Here is a 25,104-nt window from a genome sequence, read left to right on the forward strand (position 1 = left end):
AACCCTCTATACAGAGGGAAAATATGACAATGAAAACAACCCTATAAACCATTAATTTTGTTTGTACTAACTTTTTGTACATAAAAATTAAATAAATAAGTGCACACAATGGGAAACCGATCTTTGCAAATCGAGTGTGATACGAAATTTGTCGACTAAGCTTTGTGTTTTATATTAATATTAGAAAAATAAAATAGAAATAAATCTCTTTTAGAAACAATTAATATTAGAATAATGGAAGACAATACAACCCGTAAGAGTACTTTTAAAAGTAACATAACAACCATATCTGAAGAAGAAGAAAACTATGCAAGGATGAGTTTGTTGTTGTCGGGAATCACCCTTCGTGCAGTGAGAGCTTTGTTCGACAGTGAATTTGATCCAGCCTGTTTAAAAGCATCTCTAAGAAAAGCAAACACCACTTTGAATGACCTGAAAACGAAAAGAGTAATCAACCAATCACAATGGAACCTTTTGTTTCCACGTTTTGGTAGGTCAATCATAGTTATTGAAGAATTTAGTAAAAAATTACAAGTTGTTTACTAATCAAAACAATTGTGAAAATAGATGAAATAAAAACTGGAGACGGTCAGAGAACTCATACGGCGAATTTGTTTAAGATGAACTTTCGCATTTAAATATAAGAAAAGAAAGTAAACACTTGTTAGGTTTTAATTTCTCTAATTTGTCACTATTCCAACGGCGTGATGAATATACAAAATAACAAACGATAAACAAATATGACATACAGAAACAAACGTTATAACCACTGAATTACAGGGTCCTACCTTGGGACTAGCCCATACAACATAAGATAAAGATAAACATGTTTGCACTCGCCAAACACTCCTATGTTAGTTTCGGCAGTAAAAGTTATCGACAAATTAAAGGGATAACTGTGGGTGCCAACTATAGGCCCTTATTACATGTATGTTTCTGTGCAGTCATTTATTACCAAATTGAAATTGTTGTAGTAATGTGGTGGTGATAAGAAAATCGTTTAGATCTATGTTCTGGTTCTGTACCTTTTTTTTTTTAATTAAAAGTAACAAATTATTGAAATTATTGCTTGAAAAAATTTGTTTAATTCAGGATTTTAATAAAAGTAATTGTCTTTATATATATATATTTTTTTTTAACATTTCTTCGTAGTGTAACAGTAGATAGAGGGAAATTGTAGCAAGTAAAAATGGTCCGCTAAACATGATTCACAAATTGATTTGCATACATCCTCAGTTGGCTCCTTATTAGACCATTTGCCTTTCAATATAAAAGGAAATATGATATTATTAATATTGAAAAATTTATACAACGTCAATTTTCATCCTTGTTTTTTTTTATCTTGAAAACAACGATAGCTAGAGTAATACTTTTATCAGCCAGTATTATCAGCCAGCAAAGATCTACATATAAGTCAATATAGTCAAAATTGTCAGTCTGATACTTCAATGATGATTGTTTTCTTCTTTTTTGTTCTTTATGAGAAACTATACAGTAAAAAAGAAGAGAAGAACTGTACACAACAAAATTGTCAATTTCGATAAATCTGCAAGTTTGAGAAAGTGATTGAAATCATCAGTCGACGATTGACATTGTTATCAAATAATATATTATTCACAGTTTTTGGTCTTTTTACCTTTTATCTTGGACACTAAAATAGATACACTGACACTTGAATAACAAAACTGATAGGCAACACAAGATCTATCTATCCATGTACTTTGATTTGAATAATATTTGTATTTTAAGCTTAAATCACAGTTTGAATGCAAAGTGTTCTCATTGTCTTTTAAAATATAATAGACGTACAGAAAATCGGTCCAGCAAAAATTCACAAATAGCACATGACCAACAAAGTCCCATACAACACAAACCATGTGGTTGCGTTTAATATTTGGAGACTTTGTTCATTTACAAAATACCAAAAATAAAATTAAAAACTTCTACTGTACCTGTCAAACTTAAATTTGTCAATGCTTTTGTTAAACTGTAACTAGGCCATACTGCAAAGCATATATTAATAACAATGTTTGAAAGAAAAAAACTAAAATATAAAGTTGAAGTGCAAAACAATATCTAAAGGGCTAGATTTAGCGATTACCATGGAGTAAAGCTGAAAATATTGACTAAAGTCCTTTTAACATTCGTTTACTTTTATGCGATTTTGATGATGAAATACCACTAACGACAACAGAAAAAAAAAGTAATTGACAAACAGCAAATTACAATAATAATCATTAAATACTATTGTTCATGAAGTATGACACTAATTTATTAAAGAGTCAATTAATAAAATGTACTGCAAAAGTGACAATTATCACAACTTGTTACTGGAGTGGATCGATTACACGTTAAACACTACAAGGAGTTCATGAAGTAGTCGATTGACTCATTCACTAAAACCCGGTTTTTTTCAAGCTTGTAAGGGGATTTTTTACTTTACTTTGCTCAACTATTTAACATGTCATGGGTGATGAAGTAATTGTTTAAATCAAATGAGTTGGCTATGTTTGATTAGTTGAGGTCTTTAATTTATATCTACGTACCAGTTTCTAATTTCGTTTTTAAAGCAGCTTAGAGTTCACCATTTATACTGAGATCCCTTAATTTAACTTTCCAAGTACAACCAGTGGGTACAAAATTGTGTCGAATACGGCCCTTTGAAAAAGTATGCACGGAATATGTCTCGATGTTATTCGTCCTACTATGTTCGATACCCCAGTTGCCGTTTTTCTTAGAAACAATTCATTAGGAAAGGAATACTATGCCTGGCATTGGTCAGTTTTGAACTGGTATACACTTTGAAGAAATAAGAGATAAATCATCTGATGTGCTACCAAGCCTAACACCATGATTACAAGTATCATAGAGGTTTTGGCTTATTCGAATGTTTATGTTAATTTAAGTATTTATACGGTCCCGACAAAATGAGACTTTACACGGGGAATTTCAAATGAGTACTAGTATTATGATCATATCATGTATTTTTCCATAGGTTTTTTTTAACAAAGCTTCTTGTCATAATATTGTATTGATTTACAGCCAGCAAAGATTAAATGCTAACGGATTTTTACCAGATATCTGGAATAAACTTAACAACAAAACACTTCACAGCTTACAATTATATTAATTTTTTTTTAATTACAGGTGTTCCAAATTCAAAAACGTTTGATGTGACTTTGATGATAACATTACTAGTAAATTTGACTGAGTTGGATCATTATGATCAGTTGCCATTGGTAACAGACACTTCACTATCGGCTGATTTGGGAAGAATAAAGTACTATAGGAACCATATATCACACAACAAAGATGGAAAGATAAGCAACTTATCTTTCAGCTCAGCTTGGAATGATATAACTGAGGTATGAAAAATTGTTGTGATTATTAAGTTATTCAATAAAGGATTTTATTTATTATATCTTATTAAGTAAAAGGTGCAGGGTATGATTGATACTTTAGTTACGCACATTTCATATATATCAATTTTCAAAAATGCTTATTTCTGATTAAATAAAAAATTCACTAAACAGTAACTAAGACTTAGAAATCTTGTTTTTAATATTTTACATTTGTGATGAAGTAAATGTTCCAGACACTTGTCACATCACATAGTGGTTCTGCTGTAGCCCGTTCTACTAATATCAAACAAAACGTATTCCGTCAGGGAAGTTATCACCGTTATCCCAGGAATTCAACCTTCTATAAAATACCGTTGTATTCCTGTGTTCAAAAGTCGTCAATCGATTCGGGTTACAAACCGAGACCGCGGGACACACATCTTTTATAACAGGAAAACAAAGGAACAACAGGAACACAAAAGTGGCACAAAATCAAACGCCAACACACATAGAAACGAACTATTTTATAGCAACTGCTATGTTCGTGACTTGGTACAACACAATAAAGGAAAACAATGGTTGATAGAACCTGTTTAAATGGTATGCGAAACCCCTCGCTCTATGACATTTTAATTTTCTCTCTCTCGCTAAAACACTATGTTACAGAAATACAAATACACGCAGGAACATTCATAATAGATAAAAGCACAAACATTTTATATAATAGTCGACACATCATACAAACCGCTGACCAACATGGAATAAATATTCCATCAACGACCACAGGATATCAAGAACAGTGACGCGCGTACGTAACTTAAATACATTCTCAAACTCTATACAACTGTTGTACAATATTCGTCCAACAAATCTGTATCACAATGATGGTATCGAAAGACTTATCTCTAAATATAAAGGTAGGTTTACTGAATACCGCCATCTTTGATTGTACAATACAGTTACACAATCTGTCAAAGTTTTTGTCTAAATCTTAAAATTTTGAAACATATTTATAATATGTGTGTAAGACTACTTATTTGTATAAAGACAAACAGGTAATTCATTGCATTATCCAACATATTTTCAACAAAACCAGTTATTTAAGCTTTTACACTGGATAAATAGCAATTATGTTTTTCAACTTGCATTTGTAGCAAGAATTTTTTTGCGGTAAAACAATTTTTTCTCATAGATTTTTTTTAATTCACATACATGTTTTTTTTTAAGAACAATATATATGTACCGGACCAGATGAGTATTTGGACCATACGCGTATTGTCATGACCATATGGGTATATTCTCATATGGTCCGACCATACGCGTATAGTCGGGGTTACATTGTAGTGTTGTGTCGTTGTTCTCCTCTTATATTTAATACGTTTCCCTCAGTTTTAGTTTGTTACCCCGATTTTGTTTTTTGTCCATGGATTTATGAGTTTGAACATCGGTATACTACTGTTGCCTTTATTTACAGGTACATTTATGCTTACCTCTTTATATAACCCTTCTAGTTGTCACGTCATTAAAAAGACACTACCAAAGGTATTTTTTCATCAAAAATTAGTTATAACAAGAGTAACAAAATAAAATAAGCAGTTTCACACAGTAAATTTCATCACTAGTCAAAACTATATTAAACACATTTTTTTTCATTACCGATATGTTATTACGAGTGAATGGCAAAATGTCCATTAGCAGTGCAATATTAATAATTTTTTATACTTATACGTGTTTAGTTTGAAAAAAAATTAATGACGTCACCGGCAAGGACACTAGTTTATTTTTTAAAGTTGTCTGGTGATATGATGTACTTCAGTCATGTTATGATATTGGAGATCTAGAGCTTTTTCACCGTAGACAGATCGCAATGACCTGGGACCAAAGAAAAGCTATGGTGCCGTGTGGACGTAAATGTCACACTATCCATCCATTCAAGAATACATTTAGCGATGGAAACTAACTTCGGCATCAATATTTAATGTTATTTGAATTGTAAATAATACAATTGCATGTAGCAATCATTGTTCTTTTATAAAGTTTTCTCATGCATATTATTGAAAAATATACCTATATGGTCTAAATACTCATATGGTCCGGCCCGTTTATAACCAAACGAGTATATACCCATATGGTCCGACCATACGCATACGGTCGGACCATACGCGTATGGTCTATATACTCATATGGACTGGAACATATACAAATTTGGGCAATTTTGCACGTCTTTAAGCTTAAAATATAGCACGGTGACCCCTACTTTTTATTATGTTTTATAAAAAGGCATTACAAAAACTTTGTTATGACAAAAAAATCTTTCTGAGGAAAGAAACACCGATAATCCATCTTAGTCAAGCAACAGTTATTTGATCATCAAACCATGTATGCTTATACTCGTACGATCTGGCCACACTCCTCCTGTCGGACTATATGAGTATACCCATACGGTCTAAGATGAATTGGATATATATGTAGTTGGATCAAATGGGTTGATTTTAGATCGTAAAGTTTTGTATTTTAGTGTTGTGGTTCTGTTGTATCGTTGATCTCTGATATTTGATGTGTTCCCCTCAGTTTTAGTTTGTAACCCAGATTTGTTTTTCTCTCAATCGATTAATGAATTTCGAACAGCGGTATTCTACTGTGGACTTTTATGATTTACCTATTCGGTTTATATCTCTGATTTGTATCAACGACCTCCCAGTCTTAATCCATTCGAAAAGAATATCTACGTCTTTGTGGTCGCATTCAGCCCTTTACCTGACATAGTCCTTGACTAAATCCATCTGTATTGTTAAGTTGTATTTCCAATTGATGGATTTAGGATCACGATGTTTCGGACCCAACACATTTTGGTAAGTGTTATAAACAATGTTGAGGTCACCGGTAATAACGTGGCCAGCCGGATGATATGTTTATTGGGAACCAGCACTATTGCAATCATGAGGTAAAAACTTGAAGTCGTCATTATTGAGATCCTGAAAAAATAGTTTGTTATTGAAAATTGTAGTTGCTATTGGCTTGTTATAGAGGTAGGAAATGATTGGTATAAAGTGATCGTTAAAATAATGAGGTATTTTTCGATTTACAATGTAACTAATTTGTGATGAAAGATATTGACCAAGATGACGCCATTGAGACCTTTGCTGGCAAAGGAAAGTTTAAGAAACGATCCTTTCTTTTTTTCATCTTTTCCAATGCGATCTGGTTTGAAACGTCTGTGACTCGCAAAATCCAAAATGATAGCTGTAAGTTTGTATTAGTTTGAATGAGGGTTTTTAACAGTGGTGTCCAAACATTAATTGAACATATAATACAGTTTTGATGCATGAATAAAGTTTCGTGCAAATGTGATAAATACCTAACGTGTTTTGTATATATGACAGTAAGTCTACGTCGAGCAGGAGAGTTGCGAACTGTCATGGAGACGATGAATGATCAGGCTGATTTAAATGCGGGTAAAAATGTCGTTAGCATCATGGTTGATGTCTGATCTATGAAGGCACATCGGATATTGCTAACTTCTTATCTTTCTTCCTAAGAAGTCAGCCTTATAATAATAAATTATATGAATTAGTTATTGACACGTTTTTATCATATTTCTCATTGATATGCAATATATTTTTTTGAAAATTTCTGCCCATTATTTTTGAAGGTTTTATAGTAAAGTTCCTTTAAACAGAAAATTTACACCGGGTAACTTCAATTGCAATGAGAATAATCATATTTGATATATAACTGACATGCTAAATACAGGAGTTTAACATTAAATCTACGTGACTTCTTTTAAATAGTTAAAATATATATTTTTTTTAATTTCATTTACAATTCAACTTTTAATATCAATTCGATATTTCAGATATATTGATCTGTAATATACATTTGTATTTAATAAACTTGACCAACGTCGGAGTTTTTTAATTAAAGCAGACCGTATGCGTTTTTTGAAAAAAAATACGCATATGGTCAAGGCCGTACGCGTACGGTCCAAATCCTCATATGTTCTCAAATACATACATTATACATTTACTTGTATGTTTCTGCAAATTTATCATTTGTTGTGATATCAGATCATCATTACATTTTCAAAATCCTTGGATATTGGGATTTAATTTTAATTCATCACAACAGACAATATTTTTATTTCTTAAAAGGCTCCACCATAAATCTAGCCATGCATTAAAGTAAACACGCCCTCTGTCCGTCAGCATCTATATTTCATATGATAAGCCAAGATTATCCTAACCGATGTCAATAATTTGTATGTACAGTTTAATTTAATTCTTTGTGAAATATCCCAACCAAATGGAACCAACTTTTACTATATCAAGTTATTTGTTTGAAATATTTGTCAGATTGTCTTGACTGCTGACTATTGACTGCACACTCTAAAATATCGGACTGAAACAACTACTAGTCGTTGTAGAACCATGTCTCAGGTTTCGCCTTATTAAACCTTATTGGCATAAAAACGGGTGGCGAAAGATACCAGAGGAACATATCCTCTATTATCCGTGAAACGGACACACTGTCTGTTCTGTGGTCTCATTGAAATTCTGTGCTTTCATAATTATTTGTTGGATACAAATTGTTGTGGAATCCGTGGCTAAAGATGAACCACGAAATTAAATGTACAACGAAATTACAAAATTTATTATTGGCTTGTATGCAGACTTCGGTAAAACCACGAAATCAAATATCCTCGAAAATTGGTACCCACAAAAATTTACCAGGGGACGATTTCAACTTCGCAATTTGGAACACTGTCAATTTTGATAGCTTTCTTGTCAGGAGCAACCCTCTATCCAGAAAATCGTGATAGAAAATACGAGCCCGGGAATATCGTATTAATTGGAAGATATATGATCCGTATACAGGCGCTGCTGGTATGTTTTTACATAGACAAGGAGAGTTAACAATTAGGAAGTTAAACTGAAAATGACAAAAATTATCAGCAAGCAAAATTCGACCAATTCGGGAAGTGGTCGAAATTGCCAGTCGACTCTTTAGAAGATATTCCCTTGGGAAGAATATTTTTTACAAATAGTAATGTTATCATATGAATCTATGAAATAAAGAGTTAAGTTATAAACAACAAAAAGTTATCAACAGGAAAAGAAAGACAAATATTCAACATTGTAGGAGGACATAATTGCCTCCTCATATAAATTATTCTAAATTTAAAGATTTATTCTTGTGTGTTAACTCGAAACTGCATAACTGTTATGCAAAAAGATCAATTAATAAGTCAACATGAAAGAAAGTACATGCCTAAAATTTATTATTTACTGTTATATGAATAGTTTTTCTCAAACGTCATTATATACCCTTTTTTATAAAAAGTATAGTTACAAAAAAAGCTTCGCATTTAACATGTCTGTAAAAAACAGATTGTTTGCTCAAAATTTTCATTCTACTACCTATAAATTGAATTGTCATTTGTGTTTTGCTACAAAAGAATTCTTATCAATTTGTATTGATATTTGTCAAAATATGGGTGGAAGTGTGTAAATCGGTCCCGATTTTGTATTTAATTTTTTGAAACTTACCTGTGGCATTGCTTTTTATGGATTCGATACATTCGTGTGGCGCACAGTTCATTATTCTATTGTACTGTGTTAGTTACTGTCGTAAATTAATTTTTGGTGTTTGGTCTTATTTATAAGTTGAAATGTCGAAATTGCATTATTTATTTATGTGTTTCTCTGTTCTGAGTGTTATTGAATTTGTTTGTGTTGTATTCCTTTTGCGTAGTGTTGTCATTTTAGCTATGTTTTAACACTGCCATAAATGCTGAAGGTTTGGAAAACCACTTAACCAGGTTCAACTTGTCATATTTTATTGAAATGTTCTATACCAATTCAGGAATACGACAGTTCATATATAAAAATTCGTTTTTATAGTATGTTGCATTGAAGTTAGTTTTTGTTCCACTTTATGGTTTCTGTTGTTCCGTTGTTTCCCTTTTGTAGTTGATATGTTTTCCTCGATTTTAGTTTATAACCTGGATTTGTTTTTTCTCAATCGGTGTTTGAATTTCGATCAGCGGTATACTACTGTTGCTTTTTTCTTTAATAAAGCAATAAAAACGTTAACATTAATAACTTTATAAAGTATTCTAGAAAAACTTGCCTTTGAGCTTTTGTTACTAGGTGACTGATATTTCAAAAAGAAAAGTTTAACTTTATTAAATTGTATGAATCAGGAGCGTATATGATAAGCTCTGTAAAATTGATTGCAGTTGATAAAATAATATTAAGCAAAATTAGATAAGTTTGTTTATTTATCATTATGAAAAATTATCTAAGTGTTTGGCTGAATACAAAAACTGACATAGAAGAATAATATAGTATTACAAATTGTTTCAAGGTCGCAGTAATTGATTTTGAAAAAAAGAAAAAATGACCAAAATTGGCCATAAAAATTGTCTAGAAGTTTATAACAGGTTTTTGCTATCATTTCTTCGTAAAATATGGTACATACATTTGGAGTTTTCGATATTTATGGTACAAATTGTGCGTTTAGAGAAAATTAAGTGGGTAGAAAGAAAAGTATTTTCCCCTGTAAAACACAATGTACTGTAAAACAATATGGTATTCATTCTCCTTGTCAATTATGAGGTTTTGATATACATTTTTGTTTCAAATTTCCACAATGTTGAGAAACACTCTGAGTATTTTTACATCAGCAAAAAGAAAAGACGTATAAAATGCAACGTTTGTTTGATTTCATAAGTATTCATAACATGCGTAATGCATTGGAAATCTTGCTTTGTATAGAACAGTTCACTAAGTTAGAGAAACAACTATTAGGTTATAGAAAATTGATATGTAGGTAGAATTATTTAATCCTTTTTCACTTTTCTACACTTTACACAATTATCCACATTCAAAACTAAAAGACAAATATTGAAAGAGTTGGTATTGCTTTGTTTCATAAAAAAAAATGGCCAACGTAAATAAAAGTATCTTGTCTTTAAATCCTACTTTGTTAAGGATCACTCTGATTCAAACAAAAAATAGAGGGTTGCTGCTCACAAGGAAGCTATAAAACCAAGAGTTCCAAATGGTTAAGTTAAAATCATTCCTTCGTAAATTTTACGGACGCCATCACAAGTTGGTTGACCGTTATGGAATAACCGTTTCACAAATGATATCGGATATGTTTATTACGTCGTAACTACAATCCCCTCCCCTTTCATGAATGTGATCTACCGAATAAGACTATTTACAAGATTTGTTATTACATAAGCAAAAAGACGGGTGCCACATGTAGAGCAGGATATGCTTACCCTTCCGGAGCACCTGAGATCACCCCTTGTTATTTGTGGGGTTTGTGTTGCTTATTCTTAATTTTCTGTGTTGTGTCATGTGTACTATTGTTTGTCTGTTTGTTTTTTTCATTTTTAGCCATGGTGTTGCCACTTTATTTTGGTTTATGAGTTTGACTTTCCCTTTGGTATCTTTCGTCCCTCTTTTCTGTGTTCACTTAATATATGAAGCTAAATTAGTGAAAGAGAAGGTTTTACATGGACGTCAAATACAAAATTCAATTTGGTTAAAATCAGATGATACATGTTTCAAAGCTGACTAGAAATAGTCTTTTTGTACAGAGTCACCATAATCAGATAATTGAAAAAGCATGCCAAGAAAAGAGGGAGATGTTATTGTGTGAAGTTTATGAATTTCGAACAGCGGTATACTACTGTTTTATTGTCCTTTTGAATGTTTACAGGCTGTTGGAAGAGTAGGTGGCCAAACTATGCTTACTGAATGTATAGAATTAAGAACAACAGCTTTAGACACATCAACGGTACCTTGGAACATAAGAGGTAAGGGATATAACACCATGCAAGTTATGAGGTACTTAGAAATACTGACCGAGTCATAAATTTTTAGTAACGTGGAAACATAAGCAACCTTAAACAAATGAGACCAACACTTTAAACCCATAGGTTCACTGATCTACATGAGAAAGGAATAATAGCTCAGGTATGAACATCAATATACTTGAACATATAAGGCATTTAAACATATGTCACCGTTTTTTTTTAGTCACCGTGAGACCAATTTTATCTTAAGAAACATTTTCGACGGATTTTATTAGGGGTTGGGGTTTTAAACGGATTTGAATTGAAACAGTCATATGTTATACAGTATAAAAACAAACTTAGCATTTACATTTCTTAAAAACGTGCAACCTTAGCGGTATACCGTAATAATTAGAAAAAGTAATAGAAGTAACATCGGTTTGGACGCAAATAACTTTTTATGTTTAGTAGCACTGGATCAATATCGCTGCTCTTGGACTATATAATGATATTATCAGCAGCTCAAAATGGTCAATAGTCAGTGCATCACTATATGCGTGATTTACAGCAAACCTTTATTAAATGACTGTTTGTAATTGCAATAATTAAGAAACTATGGTTTGAATTCTTTTAGGCAAGGTTGACTTTTTTTTTAAAATAATTTGGCCATTTTTGAAGGGTATATTTTGAATCTTGGCTTATACGTATTTGACTTTGAGTGTACATACATGTAATAAAAGTAAACTACTTACTCATACAAGTCATGAATTTAGTTCTCTTATTTATACTACAGGAACCACCTGACTTTTCCTTTGTTACGGTTCGGTATTCCGTATCAAAATGTTAACCTAAAGATAAGTAAGTTGTTCTTGACGAGTCTCGGAATATTCTATTTTAAGTTACTTTTTACATCTTTTTTTTTGTCCATGTAAATATTTTGATCGCAAATCTGATGTACCAAATGATAAGCGGGGTATTTTTATGAATGTTTAGAACTACTCAGTCAATACTATTGCTAATTGGGTTGACACCTCGTTTGTAGCAGGCACTTCATAACTTTATACCATTTTACATCTTGCGACGCCTCTCTGGACACAGACAGAAGACTACTTATTCTAGAACTTGCATTTGTTGTAAAAGATCTGAATGTATATATCATATATTTTTTACTGCATCACATTCAATGCCACCAAACTTTCAAATACAAATATGTATTGTAGAATGTCAAAACTGACAACTGCTTTTCTGATTGCCTATAAGCAAGTTTCATATTCATATATAACCGGCAGGTTATGTAAATAATTTCTCAACGTTTATGTGTTGGCTAATGACTTCAAAACCTTGAGAAAAAAAACTTTAAATGAAAACAAATGTATAAAAACTTTTACAGGTTATAGATTTGAGTGCATAAGTGTAGTTTAAAAAACGTTGTTCTGCCGTGTCTGCAAAATGATGCACACAACATATTTTCCAATTATTTACATCTATCAAAAATCAAAACCAGACTTCAGAGTTCCTGTGAAACTATCTACAAATGACTTGAATCGGATGTGGATATTCAATATTAGAAACGATAAGTGGGTGAACATAAAATCCGGGTTCGGGAGTTTCTCGCTGCATTGGAGACCCATTGGTGGCCTTTGGCTATTGTCTACTCTATGGTCGGGTAGTTATATTTTTGACACATTCCCATTTCCATTCTATATTAAATCTACGAATTTCAGTAATGCAAAATTATAAAAGTAATTGATGTCTTTACTTTTTAAACTAGCTCATTCGCAAATCTATAGAGGATTGAAAGATAACGTCTCATTTTGTTTCATAAAACAGATATTTCAGCACAAATGCAAATATTTTAGAAAAACTGGATCTTTTTTTTATTGAAAACATATTAGTTGCATTTGGAAGAGATGTTTTCTTCTAAAACTAAAAAAATCTCGGAAAGTTCCCTATTAAATGGCAAACAAAAATGCTCAAAAACATTAAACGAACGCAAAACATCTGTTATATTCCTGGCTGTGTATAAGCATTCCCTTATGAAGAAATGGGAGATTAAACCTGATTTTATAGAAAGCTTAACCTCACATTTGTATGACAGTCGCATACAATTTCATTATATTGACTTCAATGGATGAACAAAAAACAAACAGACCTAATTTGTGAAAATGTCAAAAAAATTCAAACGGTATGTTATAATCTATTATAAAAACAAACAATTAAATATGAAAGCAACAAATAAAACGGCATATATACAAAGCAAAAGTGTAAGACAAAACATTGACATGGTACCATGACACAATGTTTGGATGTATAAGTACCAATTCACACCAACTTTTAATAACCAAAAATTGTAGCAAAGGCAAATAAAATAACAATATAATACGTACTTTAGGTCATAAGTAACGTTTTGAATTTTCCTCGGAGCTCAGAATTTTTGTGATTTTACTTTTTTTCTATAACATTATGTGCAAATACTTATAAAGTTAAAATACCAATTGCATTGAATGAAAACAACTTTTACGTTATTTGCAAATCAGCTTTAAGATTATGTATCCAAATTTGCTGATTAGGGCAAAGATCTAGACCAATTGTCTACTGCGTTTACTGTATAGGCACAGACCAGACAACATAATGCCCCTCTACTATCGTAGATGGGGCATACAAATAATCCATGGCAAAATCTGTATTCATATATATGTTTCTCAGATATCATATTATTAATTCTTTTATATATTTTTTTTACAATTTCTCAAGATTTATTCACAAATATATTCAAAAAAAGAGGAAAGTTACTGACACATTGACATATAACCTTGGTGTAATCACAACCCATTGATATATTTGACGTTTAAAAAAGTTATCCATTCTAACGGCACATATGTATATACCTTCATATGAGGAAAGCCTGCCCCAAATGCCAGCTCCTCTCCCCAAAACCCTCATGAACATTTTGGCGAGTTTTTATACAAACTATGACTGTGATATAATATCAAAAGAAGATTAAGAAATTAAAAATTCAAAGTTTGAGTGAAAAAGGGACAAAAATCAACCTCATACAAGTGATATAAAAAGAAGATGTGGTATGATTATCTATGGGACAACTCTACACCATAGACCACATGACACACAACTATGGACCACCCTAAGATCTTCAAAAATCAATGACCGATGCCCATACCTCATAGTCAGCTTTAAAAAATCCCCGGAATGACGAATGTTAAACAATTTCAACATGAAAAGTAACTGTCTAATTGATGTAAAAAATAATAAACGTAAAAAAAATATGTGTAACAAAGCGAGAAACGACAAACACCGAATTACAGACTACTGACTCGGAAGAGACACATACAGAATGTTACGGGGTTAAACATGACACTAAGCTGCCCAACTCTCCCCTCAATCTTGGGACTGTGGTGCAACAATACAATACAAGAACTATACAAAACAATAAACAAACAACGCATGTGTTGAACAGCAGCAAACAACAATCACTAAATTACAGGCTCCTGACTTGGGAGAGGCACATATAGAATGTGGCGGGTTTAAACATATTAGTGGTCGCCTAACCATCCCCAAACCTTGGGCAGTCTGTGATAGTACAACCTAAGAACAAACTATTAAATCAGTTGAAATAATTAAAAAACATCTAATAAAAACACATAGAGAACATGGCGTACTTGTACATCCCAAGGACAAAACAAAAACACACTAAATACAGATCTGAGAGTACTCGCAGTACATACATCTAGATCAAAGTTCACATTGTTTCTCCTGTCTGCACCGACGGACTAGAAATAAAACGAGTGTCAGGATGATTTAGTTTTTAAGATTATTTATTATTGGTGAAGATTAACTTTGTTCGTTCTTAAAGAGCCCTGATAAGTAAGTTATTCTAGCGTGAAACATGTACCAGTTTCATCTCCAACGATTTATGTAGCCGCTAATGAATCCTTCATTGAATTAAGATATTATTGTCGTTCATTTCCCTTAACAGTTTTGATTCTGTGGACAGTTTTGATTTTTCTACTCTTTACACTACATTTCCACACTATCTTATTAAACAAAATTTTTCCTATCTAATTAAATGGTCGTTTGGTAAAGCTGAATGGAAATATATTTGCTGCAACACATTTAAAGCCTTCTTCTCTAATCAGAGAGGTAAATACGCTAGATATACTTACTGGAGGTGTGATGAGATGATTGAAGCTGTTAATGTTCTCCATGGTAATATTTATATACGTTCCGGCAACAAAGTTTATCGACAGGTTGAAGGTATCACCATGCGCACTAATTGTGCCACTTTAATAGCAGACTTTTTTTGTGTACTGTTACGAATCACAGTTTATGACTAAACTCAGTAAAGACCCGTCGAAATTGCATTTAATTGATAAATTCAACAACACTTACCGTTATCTTGATGATATTTTGTCGTTAAATAATCAAGAATTTCCTCAATATACTGCTGAAATTTATCCCAAGCAACTTGCTTTGAAAAAATCAAATTGATACGATAACAACTGTCCTTTCCTGGATTTAGATATTTCGGTATTAAACGGAAAACTCCATACTAAAATTTACGGCAAAAGGGACGATTATTCGTTCCCTATTGTTTATTTTCCATTTTTAGATGTTGATGTTCCTTTGGTACTATCTTGCGGTGTTTATATTTCACAGCTCGTTCGCTAAGCCCGTGTCTGGTGTGATGTTTTTGATTTTAACGATCGCAATCTATGTATTACTGGTAAACTATTAAACCAGGGATATCGTTACCATAAATGACTTAAAACCTTTACGAAATTTTTCAATAGATATAAAGATTTGGTTTTGAAGTTTAGTTGTACCTGTAGACAACTTATTTCAAACGGGATAGCACATCCTCGAGCTCATTTTTACGGAAATTTTGTTAACCGTGCGCGGACATTTATCGCTCCTTTACATAAACTTATTCTTTAAGGTTATCAATTCAACACTAAATATTACAAGTATGTCATATACATATACACATTCATGGATCTACAATCTGTCGATACCTGTAACTTGGCATTGCACAAGGTCATATTTCTCTCTGAATGTTATACCACTATCCCAGGTTAGGGGGAGGGTTGGGATCCCGCTAACATGTTTAACTCCGCGACATTATTTATGTATGTGCCTGTCCCAAGTCAGGAGCCTGTAATTCAGTGGTTGTCGTTTGTTTATGTGTTACATCTTTGTTTTTCGTTTGTTTATGTGTAACATCTTTGTTTTTCGTTCATTTTTTTTATATAAATAAGGCCGTTAGTTTTCTTGTTTTCTTGTTTTACCTTCTCTTATCGGGGCCTTTTATGGCTGACTATGCAGTATGGGTTTTGCTCATTGTTGAAGGCCGTACGATGACCTATAGTAATGTTGTTAATTTCTGTGTCATGTTGGTCTTTTGTGGACAGTTGTCTCATTGGCAATCAAACCACATCTTCTTTTTTATACTCCCCTTTTCTCCCGTCGCAATATGACAGAAATGTTGTTACTCGTCAGGGACGGAAGAATCACTAAATAAATGTATATTTTTGGAATATCATTCAGAATAATATACATATGTTATGGGAAATAAATCGCAATAACATTCAAATTATGATCAGGATTCCTCATCTGCTACATCAATCATGGGGGCGTCATTGCAATGGAAGCATTTAGCTAGTACACGTCTGTCGCTGGAACAGCCCACCTGGAAGATAATTTTGTGAATATATTATTCGGAAATACTCAATATATTTAAATATACTTTAAATACTAAATTATCCTAACACGCAATATATTTCTAGATCAGGGGTGCAGTCCGGAGAACCAAAGTGAATTCTTATCATTCCCCCCGACTGCCCTTCTTGGAAACTACCTCATAACAATTAATCCGTTTTACAACAAATATATCTGGGGGTTGCAATTTTATCAAGTTAACAGGTCAAGCGTCAGCTATTTTCATATTTCGATTAGAATTTGTACAAATTTTGATTCATCGTTTAAAATTAAGTTAAATAAAGACAACAGTAGTATACCGCTGTTAAATCGAAATAGAATATATATCTGAGAAATATATGAATGTGTTATGATTTTTTTTATGAAAGATTTATATTATCGTGATTTGTAAAGACAATTATTTAGAATGAGGGTGTTTTTGCAATCCCAGCTGAACATTTGTTAACCGACAAAAACTGATGTTGATACCCCAACCCTAAACCTCGAATAAATGTTTATAGTTATTCTTCAGTCGTTTTGACAAATAATGGCATAAAGGCTACATATGATATGAAGATACACGAATATATACATTTTTTTACGATTTAAAAGCGCAGATAATTTATATTTATATGAATAATTAGTCGCCTTCAAAAACTATCTGTGATGAGTACATTGATCCGTTTGACTTTAAAAAAATTGAAGATGTGGTATAAACGCCATTAAGACAACTCTCCAAAAGAGACCAAACGAGAGTTATTTGCTCTTTTCGATTTCTCAGTCAATGATCAGTGGCGAAACATTTAAAAAAGAATGGAGCTTCCTTTGTTGGTTCTATCAGAAGTTTGATTTGTAGGGGAATCGAATTAGATATTACAAAAATTCCCTGCTAATTTAAAGAAGAATTCAAGATAATTGATAAACTGTAAACCAACTTATTATTGCGAGCGATTAACTTTGAGAGTAGAAATATAACGCGAATATAAATCGTCACGAATATGTAAAACTTAGATCATTCCTTATCAAACTTCAGCAAGTAAATCAGAAAAGCACGAAATTAAATAGCCGCGAAGTGGTCTAGAAAGGGTTATACGAGGAATAAAGTATCTGCGAAAATAAGTTGGTTTACAGTATATAATAAGCCGCCTTCCAAAGCCATTTGTAATAAGTAATGTATGTAAGCTATGGCTAATAACCCGGCTGGTCGAGGTGAAAGAGCATTAATAGATTTTCCGTTCAAATTCTTCGTAATAAAATGCGGTTGCATTTTGTTTTAAACATGCTACATTCTTTTGATTTTTTCAAGGTTCAATTTATACTGTAAATGGTTATATCGTAGATGAGTTTAATTATATTCTGTGCTAAAACAAAAAGCGTTTACCAGATACTAGAACGTAATAGATTTTTGCACATAACGAAATAGGCGGTTATCATAAACGTATCGGTATTTGCACATAAAGTAAAAGGTATTTGCACACAATGTACTAGATTTGCGTAGATATATATACAACATAATGTAATGCATATTGCACATACAGTAGCAAAGAATAGCAATGACATATCATATAATTGTTTGACCAAACAAACAGTTAATTGTGACATATCACAGAGATGCATTGACTGAAAATAAAGGATTTACACATAACATAAAGACAAATCGACAAAACATATTAAATATTACACTATGAGACAGTTAAGGCGTTCCATATATTCACATTCGGGACAATTATATATCTATAATGGTCTACATGTATGTTTAGCCATAAACAGGTAAAGGCAATTTGTGTTGATATACTGAAAAAATAAATACATACAATATGATATTATATTCTTTACATCAATCACTTCAAGTTTGTCAAATTGGAGATCTTTTGTATATACAAATTGTTGTCAATATAATGGAATATAAATCGACTGTTATACAATTGACATGTTAAGCGAGCTATACACAAAATAAATTTACCTTATTCTGTCAGAAAGTCAGGAATATGAAAGTTATTTCTTATGCTTTTGATGTGTTTGAGCTTTTGAATTTGCCATTGATGGACTTTCCGAGTTTAATAATTCTTGTATTACTATATTTTTGTTATTTGTTTTGGGTGCTGATATTTTGTTTCTGATTTTGTTGTTGACTGTTCCTACTTAGTATCTAAATTACTTAGGCAAAACCATTAATATCAGCCTGAGATCTTCATTTACGTAGCAAATCTGCTCAAAGTGTGATCCATTGTTTTGTTTTAGATCAAATTGTCATTTTTGAAGGTTTTGACATTATTACCAGTTTTTCAATTTCCGATTTTGTTTTTATCATATGATAAAAGATAGAAGAAAATAGACGCATTTTACCTAAAGCTTATCTTTAAGCCATGACTGTCATGATGTTTCGCTTAGTTAATACTGTTACATATTCAAACATCGGACTCGGACTTTTAAACTGGGTTAAACTTTGCGTTTTTCTTTTAATTTTGGTTCATTTATATGTTAATATAAACTTGTTACATCCTCTTCATTTTTAATTTTTGGTGGATAGTTATCTCTTTGACAATTGAACCACATATCCTGTCGCGGAGACGTTTTGAAATGTGCAGTGGAAGAAATTGTTCATATAAAGTTAGACGATTTAGGATTTAGGAGTTCGACGATAATGTTATACCATTAGTATTATAATTTCCATAACATAAAACTGACTCGAATATTTGCTAAAACTACGTTTTAATCAAATATTTACAATATTTACAATCATTTCGTAATACAATTTCACGACATTGTTAACTTATCGCATGATACAGACGATCTGTTTACGTCTGAACATAAGACATAAAATATCACACTAATTTAACATGATTTCCAGAGATGATCAAAACAAAGTATTGAAATCGCAACAGCTGCATTTGCAGACGACTATCATTTGAACTCTAATTGACTAGACTGACCCACTGAAAGTGTCATAAAATTTATGAATCCCGTTAAGATAAACATTTAACTTTCTACACTGTAATAAATTCTTTGGAAAATACAGTTATCTTTAACTTATCTTAGCAGGCGAGAATGAAGCTTTATTTCAACAAAATTACTTTAGTATATTGAAAATTAACGATAAACTTGCAAAAAGTGCAATTAATAAAAGCTGATTTCTACTGTATTAAAAATCCTAACCTAAAAAAACAATCATACTAATAAAAACTAAAAAAACTATTTTCTTCAATCCATCTCCTTATTTTCATATTCTACAGATTCCAGCATGTTTTCTTTATATATTGTAAAAATTCAAGAAGATATGTAGTTAACATGATTAAATATAACCCATTGAAAATTCTCATAATTCTGATCTTACACCAAATTCATTGGATTTGGATGTGTAATGCTTCTACCACTGGCTTAGGATAGGGGAAGTTGGCACATTGAAACATGTTTGAACCTGCCACATTCTATATGTGCTGTATCGAGTCAGGAATCTGTAGTACATTGATTGTTATTGGTTCATATCTTTCATATTGATTTTTCGTGAATTGTTTTGTTTAAAATCTGTATCTATTCAATTAATTTAAATGTTTTTTCTCTCTGTCAGGCATTTTCAAAACGGTTTAAACGATACGGTGTTTTTTTCAATGTTGAAGACCGTACGATTGCCTACAATTGCTGCATTCTAATTTAGGTGGATATTTGTCTATTTGGAATCATTAGACCATATTACGAAGCCGATCAGAATATTAAAAAAACTTAAAGGTTCAACCATAACAATATCACAATCACATGATGCCTCTTGTCTTAAGGAATAATATAAATGGTCAAAACAGCATAAATTCATTTGGGAGTATGAACTGCAAATTGGTTGTAAAAACTAAAACAAAGCACGCTACTGTAAAAATGAACCGGAAACGAATAGTAAGTCTGACACATAAGTTCTTTTACTTTCTCTACTAATAATACTGACATCAGATCAATTTAAAGTTTCTTTATCATGTTTGTATGCATTATATTTCAGTTCAAATTAGACAGACATTGGACGCATGGAGGATTAATAACTCAAACTATGTTGAAACAAGAGCAGCCAATTATGTATTTGCATGTCTACAGAAAAGTGATTGTGTAACAATTACTGCTAGCTCAGGTGTTGGAAAGACAGCAACTCTACGGCATGTGGCATTAAAAATGGAAGACGAAGACTATGATATTTTGGTTATTACAAATGCACATGATATAATAAACTATTACAATCCGAATAAAAAAACAGTGTTTTGTGTTGACGATTTTTGTGGAACTTATTCTATATGTAAGTTTGACCGTAGATGCTGGGAATCAGTCGAAAAGCAAATTAAAGTACTACTAAATAACAAACTCACAAAAATCATCGTGGCATGTCGTTTACAAGTATATCAGGATGAAGAGTTTAAATCATTATCAATTTTTCGAAAGTGTGTATGCAACCTGCAGTCAGATGATTTATGTTTATTACAGACAGAAAAGCAGTCAATAGCAGAACTATATTTGGAAACAGAAGCGTCAAAAATTATTCAGTACTGCAATTTATATGCTTGTTTTCCACTCCTCTGTAAATTGTATAAAGAAAATCCCGAGCACAGTATTACAGATTTCTTCACAAATCCATTTTCTGTTTATGAAGGAGAAATTGACAACTTGCATATAAAACGACATCTTGAAAAATATTGTGTCTTGGCTCTATTTGTCGTGTTCAATAACCGACTAGAGGAAAAATGGTTGACAGATGAGATAGATAAAGAAAGAAGAAAAAGAATAAAAAACACATGTGAGGCGTGTAAACTAGACAGAGGTACATCTCGACTTATCTTACTAGATGAAGTAAGAGGACTTGAACATACATTTATCATAAAAGAACAAGATGTATACAAAACTTTGCATGATAAAATATTTGACTTTTTGGTTTATTATTTTGCGCAGCACATGATTGAATGTTTGATCAAGAATGCAAACAGTGAGGTAATTGAGAAGAGATTTTTATTACAAAACAAAGAAAACCAGGATCAGTTTGTTACTGTTGTACCACCCAAATATCATCATATGTACTTGCAGAGATTGATTGATGACTGGTCATCAGGTAGAGTACAAAGTTTGTTTAATAACATCAATATGAAGGTACCAGAGTTCAGGCATATGTTATTATGTTATTTAAATACACTAGATATTTCACTCCAGAGACGATTAGCTATGACATGCAATGTTAATAACAAAAGTACTGTACTGTTAGACTCTTCTTACCTAGGTGATATAACTTTGATTCAGTGGTGTCTCCATCATGGTGTTGATGTTAACCAGAGTAACTATATTGGTATTAGTCCTTTGTATGTATCAGCACAGATGGGTCATATAGAGTTGATAAAGGCATTACTAGACAACAATGCAGATATAAATAAATGTACATATAATGGAGCATCGCCATTGTGTATAGCTTGTTGCAATAATCATATAGAGGTTGTAAAGCTATTGCTGGACAACAAGGCAGATATAAATAAGAGTAATGATGATGGATTATCTCCTTTGTATCTTGCTTGTGAGCATAATGATACAGAGATAGTAAAGATTTTACTGGACAAGGAAGTAGACATAAATAAGTGTACATATGAAGGAGTATCTCCATTGTATATAGCGTGTGAGAATAATCATAAAGAAACAGTAAAGATATTATTGGACAACAATGCAGACATTAATAAGTCTTTATATGATGGAACTTGTCCTCTGTATGTTGCTTGTAAGGAAAATCATATAGAGATAGTGAAGTTACTCCTAGACAGTAAGGCAGACATTAATGATAGTATAAATAATAGAGTACCTCCTTTGTGTATTGCTTCTCAGAATAATCACTTAGAGATAGTAAAGCTTTTACTTGACAACAAAGCAGACATTAATAAATGTGGCGGTAAAGGTACATCGCCTTTGTTTCTTGCTTGCATGAATAATTGTATAGAAATAGTAAAGGTTTTGCTGAATAACAAAGCAGATATCAATAAGTGTGCATATGGTAAAGTTTCTCCATTGTTTATTGCCTGTCAGGAAAATCAAATAGAGTTAGTAATGTTGTTACTGGACAACAAGTCAGATATTAATAAGTGTAACGATGAGGGAAAATCTCCCTTATTTACTGCTTGCTTATACAATCACCAAAAGATAGTGAAAATTTTACTGGACAACAAGGCAGACATTAACAAGTGTACAGATAATGGAGCAACAGCTTTGCTTATTGCTTGTTTAAAAAATCACAAGGATTTGATAAATTTATTACTGAACAGCAAGGCCAACGTTGATGAATGTAACGGAAATTCGCCTACTCCCTTGTTTATAGCTTGTCAAAATAATAATATAGACTTAGTAAAGGTATTACTGGACAACAATGCCAACGTTAATAAGTGCAGTGATAATGAAGCTTCCCCTTTGTATATTGCGTGTAAGCAAAATCATATAGAGATAGTAAAGGTATTACTAGACAACAAGGCAGAAATTAACAAGTGTGACGATACGGGAGCTTCACCTATGCTAATAGCTTGTGATGAAAATCATATTGATATAATAAATTTATTAATGGACAACAAGGCAGACATTAATAAGTGCAACTGTAATGGTGTATCTCCTTTGTATATTGCTTGTAATAATAATCATATAGAGATAGCAAAGATATTACTGATCAATAATGCAGACGTTAATAAGTGTAAAGATGGTGGAGCATCTCCTTTGTCAATCGCTTGTCAGAAAAATCATATAGAGACAGTAAAATTATTACTGGACAACAAGGCAGACATTAATAAGTGTATGGATAATGGGGCATCTCCTTTGCATTTTGGTTGTCAGGATAAACATATAGAGACAGTGACGACATTACTTGACTATAAGGCTGACATTGATAAGGGTACAGACAATGGCACTTCTGCTTTGTTTATAGCTTGTCAGAATAATCATAAAGAGATAGTAAAGGTATTACTGGACAACAAGGCTGACATTGATAAGTGTAGAAATGATGGAAAATCTCCTTTGCGCATTGCTTGTGATTTAAAAAATATAGAGATAGTAAAGATATTACTAGATTACAATGCAGAACCTTTTTAGAATGGAGATTAAGAAATGTTTACTAGTAAACTGTAATTTTCGCAAAAAAATAGATTGTCAATTTTTATTTGTCTGAACAAGATTACAAACATTGAAAAGTGTTCACTTTCTGCATCTTTTCATTTGAATTTTGCTAGACATGTTGTCTGGTGGTATATACTGACATCAATGCATGCTTTAATAAGTTGCGCAGACATGAGAGCTTACATCCCGTATATATAGCCTTCATGAAAGAAGTACTGAACTTTGAAAAGCAATTTGTAAATTGATATACCTTTTTCTTGATATTTACACTATTTCTTTTTTGTTCAAGGATTAGAGAAAAATCACCAATATCATGATTATTAATGTGATCTCTAATTTAAATTATCGTGTATCAGATACGACTTCCCAAATAATCAGATCCAATTTGAATAATTAATAAAAAAAAAACAACCGATGTTAACTCTGTGTTTATCTTACGAAAGGAAAATTTTTCATAATAGTCAGAGATAATCAATATCTGCAGAATACTGTTCCAGATTCAAATTTAAAATATAGTTTTTGCGCCAACAAAAAATAAACTCCCCTAGGCCCAAAGGTTTATGTGAGGTACATGTATTGCCATACACTCAAATTGTCTGATTTTTTATGTTTAAATTTTCTGCCAATTAAAATTAAAATTGTTAGGAATTTTTGTCTTTGATTTCCTACACAGAATAAAACTTTTAAGTGTGCACGTGTTTCTGAAATTCACATAGATTGCACGGGTAAAAACATCTATGCCGATTACATGGAAGATCTTCTAAGGCATTTCTTTGCTTATTTATATGAAATATTGTAGAAACAAGAGAAACTGCAACTGATGATACCCCTTTTGAAATACTTGACGGTAAGCAGGAAGTTGTTGAGTGATGAATCTCAAAACTTATCGCAAGGTAAAACTGACTTATCTAAACCCTGAAACCAAATTTCAGAAATCATTGTAATGTAGTTCCTGATAAAGATGCGATAAAAAATAATTCATGGGCTCGGACGGATTGGCGGATGGATTGACAGATGAACGGACGGAGACAGGGGTAAAACAGTGTATCCCCACATAATCAGCTGACCCTTCCGGAACATCTCAGATAACCCCCAGTATTTTGGCTGTGTTCGTGTTGCTTAGTCTTCCGTTTTATATGTTGT

General features: G+C 32.1%; 1 protein-coding gene across 1 annotated transcript; it reads left to right on the plus strand.

Moving 5' to 3' along the window:
- The first annotated feature begins 234 nt into the window (after nucleotides 1-234).
- Nucleotides 235-23,937, plus strand: LOC139493000 (ankyrin-1-like). Its single transcript, XM_071281145.1, has 5 exons — nucleotides 235-490; nucleotides 3,148-3,365; nucleotides 11,073-11,169; nucleotides 20,846-21,039; nucleotides 21,319-23,937. Exons 1-5 carry the CDS (start codon nucleotides 235-237, stop codon nucleotides 23,935-23,937), a joined length of 3,384 nt encoding a protein of 1,127 aa, XP_071137246.1.
- Nucleotides 23,938-25,104: the final 1,167 nt, after the last annotated feature.

The sequence above is a fragment of the Mytilus edulis genome, chromosome 10, assembly GCF_963676685.1.
Source record: "Mytilus edulis chromosome 10, xbMytEdul2.2, whole genome shotgun sequence".
NCBI lineage: Eukaryota > Metazoa > Mollusca > Bivalvia > Mytilida > Mytilidae > Mytilus > Mytilus edulis.

Coding starts and splice junctions, on each gene's coding strand:
- LOC139493000 (XM_071281145.1), top strand. CDS start 235: ATGGAAGACAATACAACCCGTAAGAGTACTTTTAAAAGTAACATAACA. Junction 11,170..20,845: donor GGTACCTTGGAACATAAGAG/GTAAGGGATATA, acceptor ATTATATTTCAG/TTCAAATTAGACAGACATTG. Junction 21,040..21,318: donor ACGAAGACTATGATATTTTG/GTTATTACAAAT, acceptor TGTTTATTACAG/ACAGAAAAGCAGTCAATAGC.